Genomic DNA, 15795 nt, shown 5'->3' with positions numbered 1-15795 from the left:
GAAACACATGTTCGTTGATTCTTGAATTTGTGGTTTTCAGGTTTTCCGTATACACATCAATGACAATCCCTTCTCGTACCAAGTTTTGTGGTTTGGCCTACTCACGAAAACCACAAAAACTAGTACCCCAATAGTAGCATTTTTACAGAACTTGACAATCTATCACTGTTAGATACGCAATCTTTAATTTCTACTAAGTTTTTAGGTATAGCTGTTTTTGTCACGGCATTAATCGCCTGCTTCACGTTAGGCCAAAGCGAACCCCCCTCAAGAATGGAAGATCTTCACAATCATACAAAATTGGTTGAACAAAAACCCAACAATACTTGTCTACCTTGTTGCGTAACTTTTCAATAAAGTTTCATAAGTTGCGTTTGAAAGTGATGTTGACAGACAGGAGGCTAGAGAGACAGCTAGCATAAAATTTGATATAAATCAAGAAGTTAATTTCAATGATTATAAGTAATACACTGGTTAAGAGTTATATCATTAAATTGCCGAAACAATGTTATGCTTGAAAAAAATAGACTGTAATTTAAATTCAAAGATTTTAATTTTAGCGAAATTCTGAATAATGCAGCGTTATCGAGCAACATTTTGTATAACCTAATTTGGTATTCTAGCCACTCCCCACATTACGGAACGACTTCAGTCGGGTATGTCAATACACTAAAAGCATACTTGTCAATTACAAATGACGCAATCGATTGATAGTTGACTGTATTGATTCTGTATGTTCTTTCTGGTGTTTTTGGATTGGAATTTAAGAATTACTGCACGATTCAATCATCGTAAATCGACCAAATGTCGTTTATATCACATAAATCTTACAAGAAATGTTGCGAAGTTTAGCAGTTGCATTTATTCGACAATTATCAGAATGAATTGTTTTTGTAAATGGGTTTTGTATCACTTCTTCTTAAAACCAATTGAATGTAACAAGATCCCGGATACCACAAGCAATTTTTGTCATGATACCCGGCTCTGCTCTCTCTACTGTTCTTCTCAGATCGCATCTTATTCTTTCCTCTGCATTTCTTTGGTTAATTTCGTTTTCTTCTCTCATTTTTTGCAATTCCATTTCCAGTTCTTTTTTCTTTTTCTGTTCTTTCTCCTCTTCAATCCTTCTATTGATTTCTTCTTGACGTTCTCTTTCTCTTTTAAGTTCTTCTTCCCGTTGTTTCTTAATTTCCTCTTGTATTTTCCTCTCCGTTTCAAGATACATTTCGTTAGTATAACAATTTCCACCATTTTTCTGAATCATGTCATTTATCATATCAAATAGACGATTGACTTGTTCTTTTTTCCTTTTGTCTTGCGCTCTGTTATTAAAGCCAATACAGCGGTTTTCACACATATCGATAACCTCACGCAAATCATCTGGAACTGCCTCAAGATAGGATTTGAACCGGTCTTGCTCGGACATTCTCCCCTCATCTAAAGTGTCAATCTTTGTAAACAAAATTATGATATAATTCTTGGCTTGTTCTCCAAACATAGAAAGAAACTCTTTAACGGAATTCTTTTCTTCTGGTGAAAATCTCCCTATCTGCAGGATTAGCAAAAAGCAATGCACACCCGGAGCTGTAATACCGACACATTTAACAACTTCCTTTTTTGTTTCCTCATTTGAAAGTTGATTATCAAAAAGACCAGGAGTATCGACTAAAATAACTTTTTTATCTTTTCGAATCCTTGCCTGCTGCATACACCTCTTCGTCACGGAAAATGCTACATTTTTTGACTCAAACCTCTCGTCACATAGAATTGTATTGCCGGTATGACTTTTTCCTGATCCGGTTTTACCTAGTAAAACTATACGTATTTCATCATCGGGTGTAAAGACACGTTCTTCTTTCTTGTTAAAAATTTTGGCTACAAATAAAAAAAGGAATTTACGATTCAATCGTTAAACCACAGTAATTTGATATAATACGAAATAACATAACTGAATCATTTATGATAAAGTATAAACAATTATCTATTTAATACATATTTGCAAAAAAATGTAGAGTACAACAAAATAATTTTAGGAATCAATATAATTGGTTCAACTAATAACATTTATAATATTAGTGCAAAAATACGATGCTCATGGTACAGTTCCTGTTTGTCAAATATTTGACACCTTATCTCTTTAAATGGTTGGTAGTATTTTTATCTTCAGAAAAATAGTAAGGATCATTTTTTTATTTTTCATAGTTTCTTCTGTTTTTTATTCATTCTTTCCAAATAATTTCGTCCTTATGTCCAGTCGTGAAAAAAACAATTTTCAGATTTTTTTTAATTCTGGGCTTTAGTTTAGAAGTTATTTTTTTTTATCTATTTTGTCATGTACAGTTCTTCTATTCATTGTGCTCAATCAACACTTTTGAATATTTATTCTCTTTTGACGGTATTTTTGCTAGTGTACCTTATGAGCAATGTTTTATTTTCTGAAGAAGATTAGACAGAGGATGACGTACGTATTTGTGTGTATTATAATGTCAAATTTGGTTTAAGTTGGTCTCAATACTAAATAACAAAATATGTTATGTGTATCAACACGGTGATCTTATATCTCACCTTAAATCAAACAAATTAGTTTTAGACAGATCACGATATCTTTCATCACCGTTTAGCGATTTAAAACTTTATGTTTCGTAGTAATCAAGGGAACCAAGGTGATTGCGGTAATCAAAAGAATGCAATCCAGGGACAAAGACCAGACATGAAAAACAGACATACACAACAAAGAACATGAACTAGCTAAAATCATACATACAAAGTAACAATAGTAAATGAGCAACTCGGACTCCACTAAAACTGGGAGCATGGACCAGGTGCAGCGGTAGGGTAAGCGGCCTCTGCTTTTATACATACACCCGCCGAGTTGCTCATAAAAAGTCAAGTCCGGGGTAGACAAACGAGGAAAGGAAAACTATGACCCGTTGAATAAATCAGTTTTCATGGTGCAGATGGATACACCATAACGATCCACGAGTTCATGATGACGACCATAAAACTTCTGTAGTGATGACTTCAATCTTGTAGCAACATAACCCTGTTCAAGAAGCCTATTTGTTAGAGTTCTAGCGCGATACAAAAAGTCTGCGTAGTTTCGGCAAGCTCTGGCATAACGGATGAGTTATGATATGAACACGCCATACGCAGGTGCTGAAGGGATGTTGCGATAGATGAAAGCCTTCAAAATACACATGTATACTAAATCCTTTTATGGAGAGTGCTTTTATTCTTGACAGAGACTGTTGAATTTCATTTGAAACTCCTTATGCTAAAAAAATACACCGATGCTTGTCTAAATTTGAAATGATTAAAACTTACAAAATAGACCAGCCATTCTTCCTTAGATGATATTGGCGTATGTATACAACATGTCACATCGTGTTATGGCGGCAGTCATAGAAGTACATATAGATACCTTTAATAATCTTTTTCTATTATTAATGTGCACTCGAGCGGCAAATCTGTGAGGATCGGTTTTCAACATAGAGGGCACCTGGTTGTGCAACTTGATGACTATTGATCTAGTATCGATCGTCATATGATCTTGTTTGACCTTCTGATGACAGCTTGTCTAAGAATAAGTGACCAGGAGATGGTGGGGACCAAGAGGGAGGATAGATGGGAACCTGAAGTGACCGGGATGGAAGGGGGCTGAAGTGGACCTTAGGTATGTCCGAAAATGGACCTTGCGGGAACCGAAAGTGGATGGAGGACCAATAAAGGGAATATGGGCCCTAGACCTAGAAAGGCGACCCTTAAATGTTGGGAGGAAACAATCTCCATTGGTATCCTCATTAAATGTCCTAATTAGTGTCATTATGTAGTATACTATAAAAAAGTAAGGTAAAAAAGGGGGACGGGTATTTTGACTTGTCTTTTTTTCTTGTATATTGCTTTTTTTAATTTTGACATTTTCATTACCGTTAATTGTTTTTTTTAATTATTTTTGTTAATTATTTGTTATTTCATTGTCATTGTCTAATAATTGATTGGAAACTTTGAATAGATTTTAAATTTTGATTTGATTTTCGTTGTGTCCAATGGATTGTGTAATTTGAATAGATGTCTCACGGATTAGACAGATGTTTGAAACTTCACATTTTAGTGGCGATTTCAATAGCCCATGTACTGATTTTTAACAACATCAGATATGGTGCGTAGTGATATTATATGTGAGTTCGCAAACAGTGTAACTCTAACGTATGTCTTTTTTTTGTCTTCTCACACATTTTGGGAAAGAGGCGGCAAAGTATTTTTTCATTTTTTACAAAGCCTTCAAAATACACATGTATACTAAATCCTTTTATGGAGAGTGCTTTTATTCTTGACAGAGACTGTTGAATTTCATATTGTCCTTTGAGTAGAAAAACGGAACCTTTCAGTTGAAAACGATCTAATCCTTCACAAATTGTATAATCATTGATTAGATGAATTTTAAGGGTTGGCACATTTATACTTCAACAATTTAGTTGCATACGTTCTGAAAATTAATGCTACAGTCTTTTTTTATATAAAAAAAATGAAATCAAAATTTTAACTCTCATAGTTTTGATTTCTGTTGATATTAAAAAGAAAACATAAAAAGCATTGTAATTATAGTTAATTAAAAAAACTTATTACAATTAAACAACAATTTAGAATGACTGTGAAACTCCTTGTGCTAAAAAAAATACACCGATGCTTATCTAAATTTGAAATGATTAAAACTTACAAAATAGACCAGCCATTCTTCCTTAGATGATATTGGCGTATGTATACAACATGTCACATCGTGTTATGGCGGCAGTCATAAAGTACATATAGATACCTTTAATAATCTTTTTCTATTATTAATGTGCACTCGAGCGGCAGATCTGTGAGGATCGGTTTTCAACATAGAGGGCACCTGGTTGTGCAACTTGATGACTATTGATCTAGTATCGATCGTCATATGATCTTGTTTGACCTTCTGATGACAGCTTGTCTAAGAATAAGTGACCAGGAGATGGTGGGGACCAAGAGGGAGGATAGATGGGAACCTGAAGTGACCGGGATGGAAGGGGGCTGAAGTGGACCTTAGGTATGTCCGAAAATGGACCTTGCGGGAACCGAAAGTGGATGGAGGACCAATAAAGGGAATATGGGCCCTAGACCTAGAAAGGCGACCCTTAAATGTTGGGAGGAAACAATCTCCATTGGTATCCTCATTAAATGTCCTAATTAGTGTCATTATGTAGTATACTATAAAAAAGTAAGGTAAAAAAGGGGGACGGGTATTTTGACTTGTCTTTTTTTCTTGTATATTGCTTTTTTTAATTTTGACATTTTCATTACCGTTAATTGTTTTTTTTAATTATTTTTGTTAATTATTTGTTATTTCATTGTCATTGTCTAATAATTGATTGGAAACTTTGAATAGATTTTAAATTTTGATTTGATTTTCGTTGTGTCCAATGGATTGTGTAATTTGAATAGATGTCTCACGGATTAGACAGATGTTTGAAACTTCACATTTTAGTGGCGATTTCAATAGCCCATGTACTGATTTTTAACAACATCAGATATGGTGCGTAGTGATATTATATGTGAGTTCGCAAACAGTGTAACTCTAACGTATGTCTTTTTTTTGTCTTCTCACACATTTTGGGAAAGAGGCGGCAAAGTATTTTTTCATTTTTTACAAAGCCTTCAAAATACACATGTATACTAAATCCTTTTATGGAGAGTGCTTTTATTCTTGACAGAGACTGTTGAATTTCATATTGTCCTTTGAGTAGAAAAACGGAACCTTTCAGTTGAAAACGATCTAATCCTTCACAAATTGTATAATCATTGATTAGATGAATTTTAAGGGTTGGCACATTTATACTTCAACAATTTAGTTGCATACGTTCTGAAAATTAATGCTACAGTCTTTTTTTATATAAAAAAAATGAAATCAAAATTTTAACTCTCATAGTTTTGATTTCTGTTGATATTGAAAAGAAAACATAAAAAGCATTGTAATTATAGTTAATTAAAAAAACTTATTACAATTAAACAACAATTTAGAATGACTGTGAAACTCCTTGTGCTAAAAAAAATACACCGATGCTTATCTAAATTTGAAATGATTAAAACTTACAAAATAGACCAGCCATTCTTCCTTAGATGATATTGGCGTATGTATACAACATGTCACATCGTGTTATGGCGGCAGTCATAAAGTACATATAGATACCTTTAATAATCTTTTTCTATTATTAATGTGCACTCGAGCGGCAGATCTGTGAGGATCGGTTTTCAACATAGAGGGCACCTGGTTGTGCAACTTGATGACTATTGATCTAGTATCGATCGTCATATGATCTTGTTTGACCTTCTGATGACAGCTTGTCTAAGAATAAGTGACCAGGAGATGGTGGGGACCAAGAGGGAGGATAGATGGGAACCTGAAGTGACCGGGATGGAAGGGGGCTGAAGTGGACCTTAGGTATGTCCGAAAATGGACCTTGCGGGAACCGAAAGTGGATGGAGGACCAATAAAGGGAATATGGGCCCTAGACCTAGAAAGGCGACCCTTAAATGTTGGGAGGAAACAATCTCCATTGGTATCCTCATTAAATGTCCTAATTAGTGTCATTATGTAGTATACTATAAAAAAGTAAGGTAAAAAAGGGGGACGGGTATTTTGACTTGTCTTTTTTTCTTGTATATTGCTTTTTTTAATTTTTACATTTTCATTACCGTTAATTGTTTTTTTTTAATTATTTTTGTTAATTATTTGTTATTTCATTGTCATTGTCTAATAATTGATTGGAAACTTTGAATAGATTTTAAATTTTGATTTGATTTTCGTTGTGTCCAATGGATTGTGTAATTTGAATAGATGTCTCACGGATTAGACAGATGTTGAAACTTCACATTTTAGTGGCGATTTCAATAGCCCATGTACTGATTTTTAACAACATCAGATATGGTGCGTAGTGATATTATATGTGAGTTCGCAAACAGTGTAACTCTAACGTATGTCTTTTTTTGTCTTCTCACACATTTTGGGAAAGAGGCGGCAAAGTATTTTTTCATTTTTTACAAAGCCTTCAAAATACACATGTATACTAAATCCTTTTATGGAGAGTGCTTTTATTCTTGACAGAGACTGTTGAATTTCATATTGTCTTTTGAGTAGAAAAAACAAAACCTTTCAGGTGAAAAATATATAATCCTTCACAAATTGTAACATCATTCATAAGATGAATTTTAAGGGTTGGCACATTTATACTTCAACAATTTAGTTGCATACGTTCTGAAAATTAATGCTACAGTCTTTTTAATATAAATAAATGAAATCAAAATTTTAATTGTCATAGTTTTGATTTCTGTTGATATTGAAAAGAAAACATAAAAAGCATTGTAATTATAGTTAATTAAAAAAACTTATTACAATTAAACAACAATTTAGAATAATTGTGAAAAGTTATCGGGAGTGCCCCGTTTCATGTCGATCAATAAATATCCGTGGGGTTTGGCGGTGGTATGCTCGTACGATTTCAAAAAGTAGTTTGTCTTTTTGGGAAACATTTGTTGGAATATGGTTGTGGCCTGTGATACGTCTCTGGAATTTTTAAACAGAACTAGGTAATGGGCATTCAGATTGATGGTTCTGTGATACTTGCTTTTGTTAAACAGATTCTGAACCAGCAATATAACACTTATATTTTTATGGTGAGAATACTTCGTGAAGAGATGCGAGATAGATTCAGTGACCAAATTCACCATATCGTCTAGAAAAAGCAAGTGTCTTTCTATGGGATCCAAGGGAGTCCTTGTACAAAGTCGACATCCTCCATGGTTCCATAAATCGTCTGAACACGTCATACCACCATGTTATCCTTTCGGATCTAGGCATCATCATGTGTTTTACGTTTTATACAAATCGGCGTACAAACATCGTTTTTTCCACTTCCGACGGGTCTTGCTATGACTCAAAAATGGTAAAGGGAATGGCCCACGGCATAAATGTCCAAGCAAGAGAATCGTCTGTCGGATGTATAAAAAAGTTCTCTTCAGCTAGGTCCTTGAGCAAGCTTTCTTGAGCTTAATTTTGGATCGATTAGCGTAGCCCTTTTATTGAAGTATAAAGGTCTTGGTGTAGTCCATTCCTCAAAGAATGCTAGTGAAGTCCGGTCATCAAAGTATCATAGTCCAATACGTGGGTTTGACTGGGATTTATCTGTGGATAGGGTCTGTACCTTGCGGTATCTGAATATTTACGGTGAACTCATCTCATATGTCTGTTTAAACTATCCATTCTACTTAAATACTTTGAACAGATGGAACAAGGGAACATGTTTACTCTACGACAGTCTATGTACAACTGTCACTTTTTCCGGGTTAAACTCATTTATATATGGTTTCTAGAACATTGTTTGGTTTACCATATGTGTATAAATGGTTGTTCATTTATGTGTGTGTGTGTGTGTGTGTATTTGTAGGTGTCTGTGTATGTATGTAGGTGTGTGTGTGTGTGAGATTGGAGTCAGATACACCAAAACTTAACCATAGGCTTAACCCTTGCCATAGACTTGATGCTAACTCTAACCCTAATCCTAACCCTTTATTTTTATGACTTTTTTCCTTTTACTCATTATTGTTTTGGTACATCTAGTACATTGGGTTATTTATCTTATTTCTCGAGAACTTTTGATAAAAAAAGTATTTATTACGCATCGATAAAATATCGAATAAAAAGTAAAAAAAGAAAGAGTAAGGACAAGACCTGAAAAAAAAAAAAAACAACTAAAAAATGTCACATCGGAGTTAGATAGTTAGATGGGGTATGGTTATGGTAAAGATGGTGTCGAGTAAACACAGAAAAGACCGGACTAAAGAGAGTTGTTTTAACGCTAGGATAAATGTCATAGTGAGGGTTATAGGTCACGGGTAAGGGTAAGATTTAGTGTTTGATCTCGGGTAAGGTATTCGTCTTGGATACAGTTAGATCTAGGTTAAGGTCTTCACCTTCATTACAGTTAAATCTATAGTTTGGTCTAGGGTTAGGCCCTTAGTTATGATTAAGGGTAGGGTTTGAAGTATTTGTCTAGGGGGAGTTGTCTTGTGTTAGGGTAAGGTAGAGATAGGTTTAGGTAAGGACTAGGTTAAAGTCAAATCAAGATTTAAGTCTTTTACTAAGTTTTTGTCTTGATAGTCTGGGGTGAGGTCTTTAATGACAGTTAGATCTACAGTTAGTTATGCGGTTATGGTATGTTGCGGGTACTTGTTTCGCTTCAGAGTTATGTTAAGGGTTAGTGTACGGAATAGATTTAAAGACGTAAGGAGAAAACAAAAAACTGTCATGATAAAATAAAAGCTAAGGTTATGGTTAGAGTTTCAGATAGATCTACGGTAGTCTTCATCTTTATCACAGTTAAATCTATAGTTTAGTCTGGGGTTAGGTCTACCTTATAATTAAGTGTATGTATTAGGTCTTAGTATTGCCTAGGGGTGGTGTCAGGTCTTAAATATAGGTATAGGTTAGGTCTAGGTTAAATTTAGATCTAAAGTTAGGTCTCTCGTTAGGTTATGGTCTTGAAGTCGATGGTGATGTCTTTAAAGAAAGTTAAATTTACGGTTAGTTATTGGGCTGGGGTAATATACAGGTACTTGTTTCAGTTTAGGGTTATGTTTAAGATTAGTGTTTGGAATATAGTAAAAGCGTTTGCGTTAAGGCGAAAGAAAATGTCATGATAAAGTTAGAGCTTGGGTTATGGTTAGAGTTTCAAATAAGGTTTAGTGTCAAGAAAGTTTTGAGATTCAATCTTTTGATATAGGCTCATGTCTATGGCAAAAGTTAAGTATATGGTAAAATGTTGGGTTAGAGTAAGGGTTATGTTCAAGGTTGGGTCGGATGTTGATGTTTGTTTAGGTTAAGTTCAGATTAGGGTAAGGGGTTAGGTTTAGGGTTAGGGTTAGTGGTAAGGGTAGGTTTACGGTTAGGGTTAGTGGTTAGGTTTGTGTTAGGGTTAGGGTTAAGTGTATGGTTAAGTATAGGGTTACGTCCTGTGTCATGCATAGAGTAAAGTTCAGTAGGGGTTGGCTCGGGGTTAGGTTTAGGGTAAGAGCTTCAGATAAGGTCTAGTGTCAAGAAAGTTGTTAGACTAAACCGTTAGACGTAGGATCAAGTCTATGGCAAGGTTAAGGCCTATGGTTAAGTGTTATGTTAAGCTTAGGGTTATATCTAAGGTTGGGGTCCAATGTTGATGTTTGTTCAGGGTTATGGTTAAGTTCAGGTTAGGGGCTAGGGTTGGTGGTAAGGGTTAGGGTTATAGGGTTACGCCTTGTACTATGTATAGTGTTAAGGTCAGTAGGGGTTGGTTTAGGGTTATGGTGAGGGTTAGGGTTTCAGATAAGGTCTAGTGTCAAGAAAGTTTTTAGACTCAACCATTAGATATAACATCAAGTCTATGGCAAGGGTTTAGCCTATTGTTAAGTTTTGGGATGGGCTTAGGGTTATGTTTAAGGTTGAGGTCAGATGTTGATGTTTGTCTATGGTGTATGTCAAGAAATTAGACTAAACCATTAGACGTTGTATCAAGTCTATGGCAAGGTTAAGGCCTATGGTTAAGTGTTTGGTTAGGCTTAAGGTTATAATTAAGGTTGAGGTCAGATGTTGATGTTTGCCTATGGTAATAATTAAGTTAGGGTTAGGGATAGGGGTTATAGTTAGGGTTAGGGTGAATCTGACCACACACACACACACACACACACACACACACACACACACACACACACACACACACACACACACACACACACACACACACACACACACACGTAAAAGATACAGAAATCACTAAACCCACAGTTACAATTTAATTTTATTTCTTAAAATTTGGCAAATTTTTATTTGGCTTAAAGTCTTCTTTAAAAACCATGGATGTTTGATTAAATTCATATTGATATATTTAACGTATTGATATGTTACAACAAAAACACAAAATAAAAAACAATAGTAAAACCCATAATGTATAATATAACACCTCTCCTCCAAAACAAACAAGGGTTAAATCTCAGTTATTAAAACTGTTAAACCTGTTGTTTATTTTAATTGAAATGCCAGAAAAAATGACAAAAAATGCTACACTTATTTAGTAAAGATTGACAAGTTCATGGTAGTGGAATAAAACGAGGATTACAACAGTCTTCAAATATTTGTGTATAGTTTGTCACGATAATTGCTCTATATTATCTAGTAACTAACGGAATCTACACAGTTTACTTATTCTATCGGTACCGTCAGTACTGACATGAGGTACGTATGAGATGTATAGAGGTTTGTGTAGTAAATATTAATATGTCAATGTACAACTCATATAATGACTACGGTTTATGATAAGGAGTAACGCAAATATGAGATTGTATCATTGTGTATGGTTATATACCGCAAAGCTGAAAATACTAAACCATGGGATTTATTTGAAAAAAAAATCTGCCAGCACTTTACAATGGCCTTGATAAAGCGATTAAGTCGATAGCATACTTCAAGAGTGTGCTTATTTTGAGCAAGTGTTTTCAAAATTTCTGACCAAAATAGTTAATGGATGCAAATCTCGAAGAAGAAGTTATTATAATCCTCCGAAAGGTATATATCCTTGCTAAAATGAATCTGTAATACAATGTTTAAGTAAAAGATCAGTACAATAGCTTGGATTCAAAGTAATAAATGGTAATCAATGAATGTTTTACATAAATAGAAACGACGTCTCTGTGTCTTTATTTGCAAAACTATTTCAGAAATGAGTGTAGAATGGAATAACTTACCGTCTTTAACGTATATTTCCCTAACTGTGTAGTTATCGAAATAATTGCGCCATATTTAAACCCTTGTACAATATCTAGAAATCAGAAATTTCCTGGAAAATTACAAATTCGTGTAATGGTAATGTAATGGGATACTCGAAGCTGTTGCATAAATAAGGAAAAAGAGAAACAGAGACAATTATTTGCCGTATCATATCTTTTCAATTCATTGTTTTGACTATAATGAGGGCTTCTGAGGGAAAATAGGAAATCCTTAAGAAACCTTGAAGCGATCAGTAATAAAAAAATAAGATCTGAATAAAACATTAGACATGGAAAACAGACAAACACAACAAAGAACATAAAGTAACTAAAATCATACATACAAAGTAACAAAAGCAAAAAACTTTACAAAATTTAAACAAACAAAATTTGTTTTCTTCCTTGATTAGTCGGAAATCTTTACTCAACGTACTCATACTCATAAGCGCTCAAAAGACGTCATTTATTAATCAAGTCCCTCAAGTAGCAATGTAAAATTCAAAGTCGCAGTTGTCTTTAACATTTAAATCGTGTTCAGGTGTGCTTATAATACTAATGTGATAGGTCCTGAAATAATTCCTTATTTATAAACTTTTTTTATTGTTTTTCACAACAATTATTACAAGTCCATGTACCTCAATGCTGTATTAAGTGGAATAGAGGCAAAAACAGGACAAAACCGTCAAAATCTTCCAAAGATTTATATTGCAAAATTAATGATGGCTGACTTTCTTGTACATACACATTTGATTTGAAATGCATCAGCTCAGTCAATACCCTTGAGATGAAATCTAATCAGTAATATCTAAACAAAAATGTTTTCATGTTTCATACATTTCATTGACAATGAATTGGACAATTTTCTTCACTCATTTAGTCAGAGTTCAAATGAACTTTTATCAACAGACAATTTTGAAAAAAAAATCTACGAAAGGATTTGGATATATTTGTGAAATAACCGACCAAAACTTAAAGTGTTACTTTCAATTGATAATGAACGTCTAACAATCAATGAGCATGAGGATGTAGGTTTTGTAACAGCATTGGTGAAGAATAGAAAGACAAGCAATAATTTAAAATTGGACTCTTGATTCAGACGTATTATTGTAATAAGACTCATTTGATCAATAAAAAAGCATCTCTATAGTTATCTACCGGTTTTCAAATTATAAAATAAATCTCTCATAGTCGTTTTTGGCTCTTAGGGATATATACCTATCGTCATTCTACAGGTCTGAACATTTGAGCACAGGTCCGTCTCACAATACTGATCAATTTTACTCTCAGCATTAATTTAAACCCTTTTTTTATAAATCTTAAAGTTGATCTATATGGTATATTTTAAGTAACAGTGGCCATATTTTTGTCGTAGCAAAAGTCCCAACACAGAAACTATTAGAGACATCCTAAGAAAAATTCAAGCAAATTTAAGTTATAATCCTGCCAATAAATTCAGAGGAGAAGTATCCAAATTTCGGAATGTAAAAAAGCTCAAGCATCCGTTAATGGATCGTTCTAAAAATTTCGACATAAGTTCGTCTCACCATGCTGAACAACTTCACCCCTACCAGATTTTAGCTAAACACAGCAGTTTTTCAGCAGTTTTTGAGTTAAGAAAAATGAATCAGGAATTTTTGTAAGGCAAAAAATTCAAAATCAAACTGAAATTTAAAAAAAATATATATTTTAGAGTGATGATCCTTTTTAGTCTCTTTATATGTAACTTAACAATAATAATAATAAAAAAAAAACGTGTACTTCACCAGAATAGCAAGACTAGAGACCCGATTTGAAATGATTAGCTTCCATTACGAATACATATATCAACATTAAATCAATACATTCGGTGCGCTGAAACTTGTTTGCACGAAAATGGAAATTTAAAGTTACAAGAACAATCAAATTATCATCAATATTTATGCGTTATTCTTAGACACAATTCAAATGAAACAATCCATACGACTGTCGATAGCCCACATAGTTGGCATAAGTTATCAGAATAGAAAAATAAAATACATGTCACCAACATAAATCATATCTCATATGCACGATATCAAAAATTGTTACGTTAGTATGTTTTAGGCAAAGATATATGAAACATGAAGAAAACAGGAAACAATAACTCCTTTTAACGAAGACATCGGTAAAAGAAACACCAAAATAAAAGGAGTGGAAAAGTATATGAGAACCCAATGCGATAACCGTCTCAAGAGAATTACTCTGACAGTAATGATAACAAATAGAAAGAAAAATTCATATAATAGAAAATCAAAAAATGACAACAGCCACATGTTCTACATGTAACATGAATTGGAAACGCATGACCTGGTATAGTTGTGGCAAGAAACTGAAAAACCGTACTTGTCACGTGATCAATATACTATATGGCCTACTCGATCACTAAATACAAAAATTTCCCTCTATACGCTGTAACGCGGGAATATAATACGATGACGTGTGAAATTGGTATTTTATTTGTCTTTCAGTTTAAAAATATATTAGGAATACGCGTCCCAGTACATGCCCATCTTATTGCTGCATTGGCTTCAAAGTTGATAACCAAATATCAGAAATACCGAAAGATGATTCGAAACAAATTCACAATTGAATTAAGAAGAAAAATGACTTTCTTAAGAAAGAAATATTTCTTATATTTATATAAATGATGAACCTTGTAATTAAATAAATAAATAATTAAATAAATTGGTAATAAAAAAAAATAATAAAACTAATTTGTAATAGTACTCTTTTTTTACATCTGAAATTAAAATTAAATTTACGAATATTTTGTCATATTTTGTAGTGTATTACGGTAGTCCCGTGATAGCCTCTCTTATTTTGACTGATAACATAAAAAATCAAAGTAAAGACAGATGTGTTTCAATAAATATTAGTTTGAATTTCTATTGACTATATGATGGGTTGAAGAGATAGGCGATGGTGAGTCATAATTGCTAGATAAATTCGAAACGTTACGCATTTTATTTGCTTATTATTCACAATTGTTTAATAAGGTCTACAATAGAATCAATTATTGTACTAATGTTTGTTTTAAAATCTATAACAAATCTAAAAGTTTGTTTTGTCCTCGAAAAAAAGAATTTCAAAGTCAAGATTTAAGTTTTATAATTTTAAGTGCTTGGTAAAAAATGTTAGAAATAAAATCAAATGGTATTGCAGGAAACACCCAAATCTATACTGTTTATAACTTAGTGCATACACAATTTTCAACTTCAAAATGAACCCAAATGAGGACTTTAAAGCCAACCCCTTTTCCTGTTCTTGCTTAAATCGCCATTCATTTAAAAAAAGAAACACCCATTCAGCAGCTGCGACTGGAGTTTACATATCAGCTTGTAAGTTATATTAGACTTTGCCGAATCATCCCACTGCAGACGTTTTGGTATATTTTGTCGATATTTTGGTGTAGGAGGAGTGAGTAATTAACGGAAGGAAAGACGGAAATCCCTATGATTAAATAACACCCACTTTGCAAGAGATGTATATAATAAAACGTTATGTATTAAGATGAAATACACCTAAAAAATTTGCATGTTGTACAAAAATTATAGTTATTAAAGAAATAAAATTCCACAATGTTTTAAGTTGGCTAGTAAACTATCCCCTAAACAGCAAAACTGTCAACCCAAGGTCTTTAGTAAGATTTTCAAGGGAATGTCCATTTCTATTTGTTTTTGGAAAAAAAAAATATTTTCATAAATTATAAATCATTATACAATTAAGACACATTTCGCCTTCGCGAACTCCTTGAACATTAAATATAATATATTCTTTTCTAGCCTTTATTTTTCTTGTATTAAATATACTAAATAATTTTATTTACCTGACAACCCATTGAAACCAGATGCTTAAATTTCTACCAGTTCTTTAGGTATAGCTGCCTTCATCACAAAATTTTTCGTCACTTTCACGAAAGACCTTCACAATCAGACCAAAATGTTTAAACAAAGACAATTTGCAACATTTATT

At 33.3% G+C, this 15795-nt stretch overlaps 1 protein-coding gene across 2 annotated transcripts; it reads right to left on the bottom strand.

Moving 5' to 3' along the window:
* Nucleotides 1-534: 534 nt before the first annotated feature.
* LOC148605078 (GTPase IMAP family member 4-like) lies at nucleotides 535-11897 on the bottom strand. 2 transcript variants are annotated; one of them, XM_088549719.1, is made up of 2 exons: nucleotides 11785-11897; nucleotides 535-1875 (listed from the first exon to the last, which is right to left on the bottom strand). In XM_088549719.1, the coding sequence occupies exon 2, from the start codon at nucleotides 1706-1708 to the stop codon at nucleotides 920-922; it is 789 nt and encodes a 262-aa protein (XP_088405845.1). In that variant the 5' UTR covers nucleotides 1709-1875; nucleotides 11785-11897; the 3' UTR covers nucleotides 535-919. The 2 variants fall into 2 exon arrangements, with proteins under 2 accessions (XP_088405845.1, XP_088405844.1); XM_088549718.1 differs by lacking the exon at nucleotides 11785-11897 and adding an exon at nucleotides 3325-3416.
* Nucleotides 11898-15795: the final 3898 nt, after the last annotated feature.

Source organism: Perna viridis, chromosome 10 (genome assembly GCF_037379345.1).
Source record: "Perna viridis isolate PV_CMFRI_1.1 ecotype Kerala chromosome 10, ASM3737934v1, whole genome shotgun sequence".
NCBI classification, from domain to species: domain Eukaryota; kingdom Metazoa; phylum Mollusca; class Bivalvia; order Mytilida; family Mytilidae; genus Perna; species Perna viridis.
Note: the sequence above shows the minus strand (reverse complement) of the source record. Positions and strands in the feature narration are given on the sequence as shown.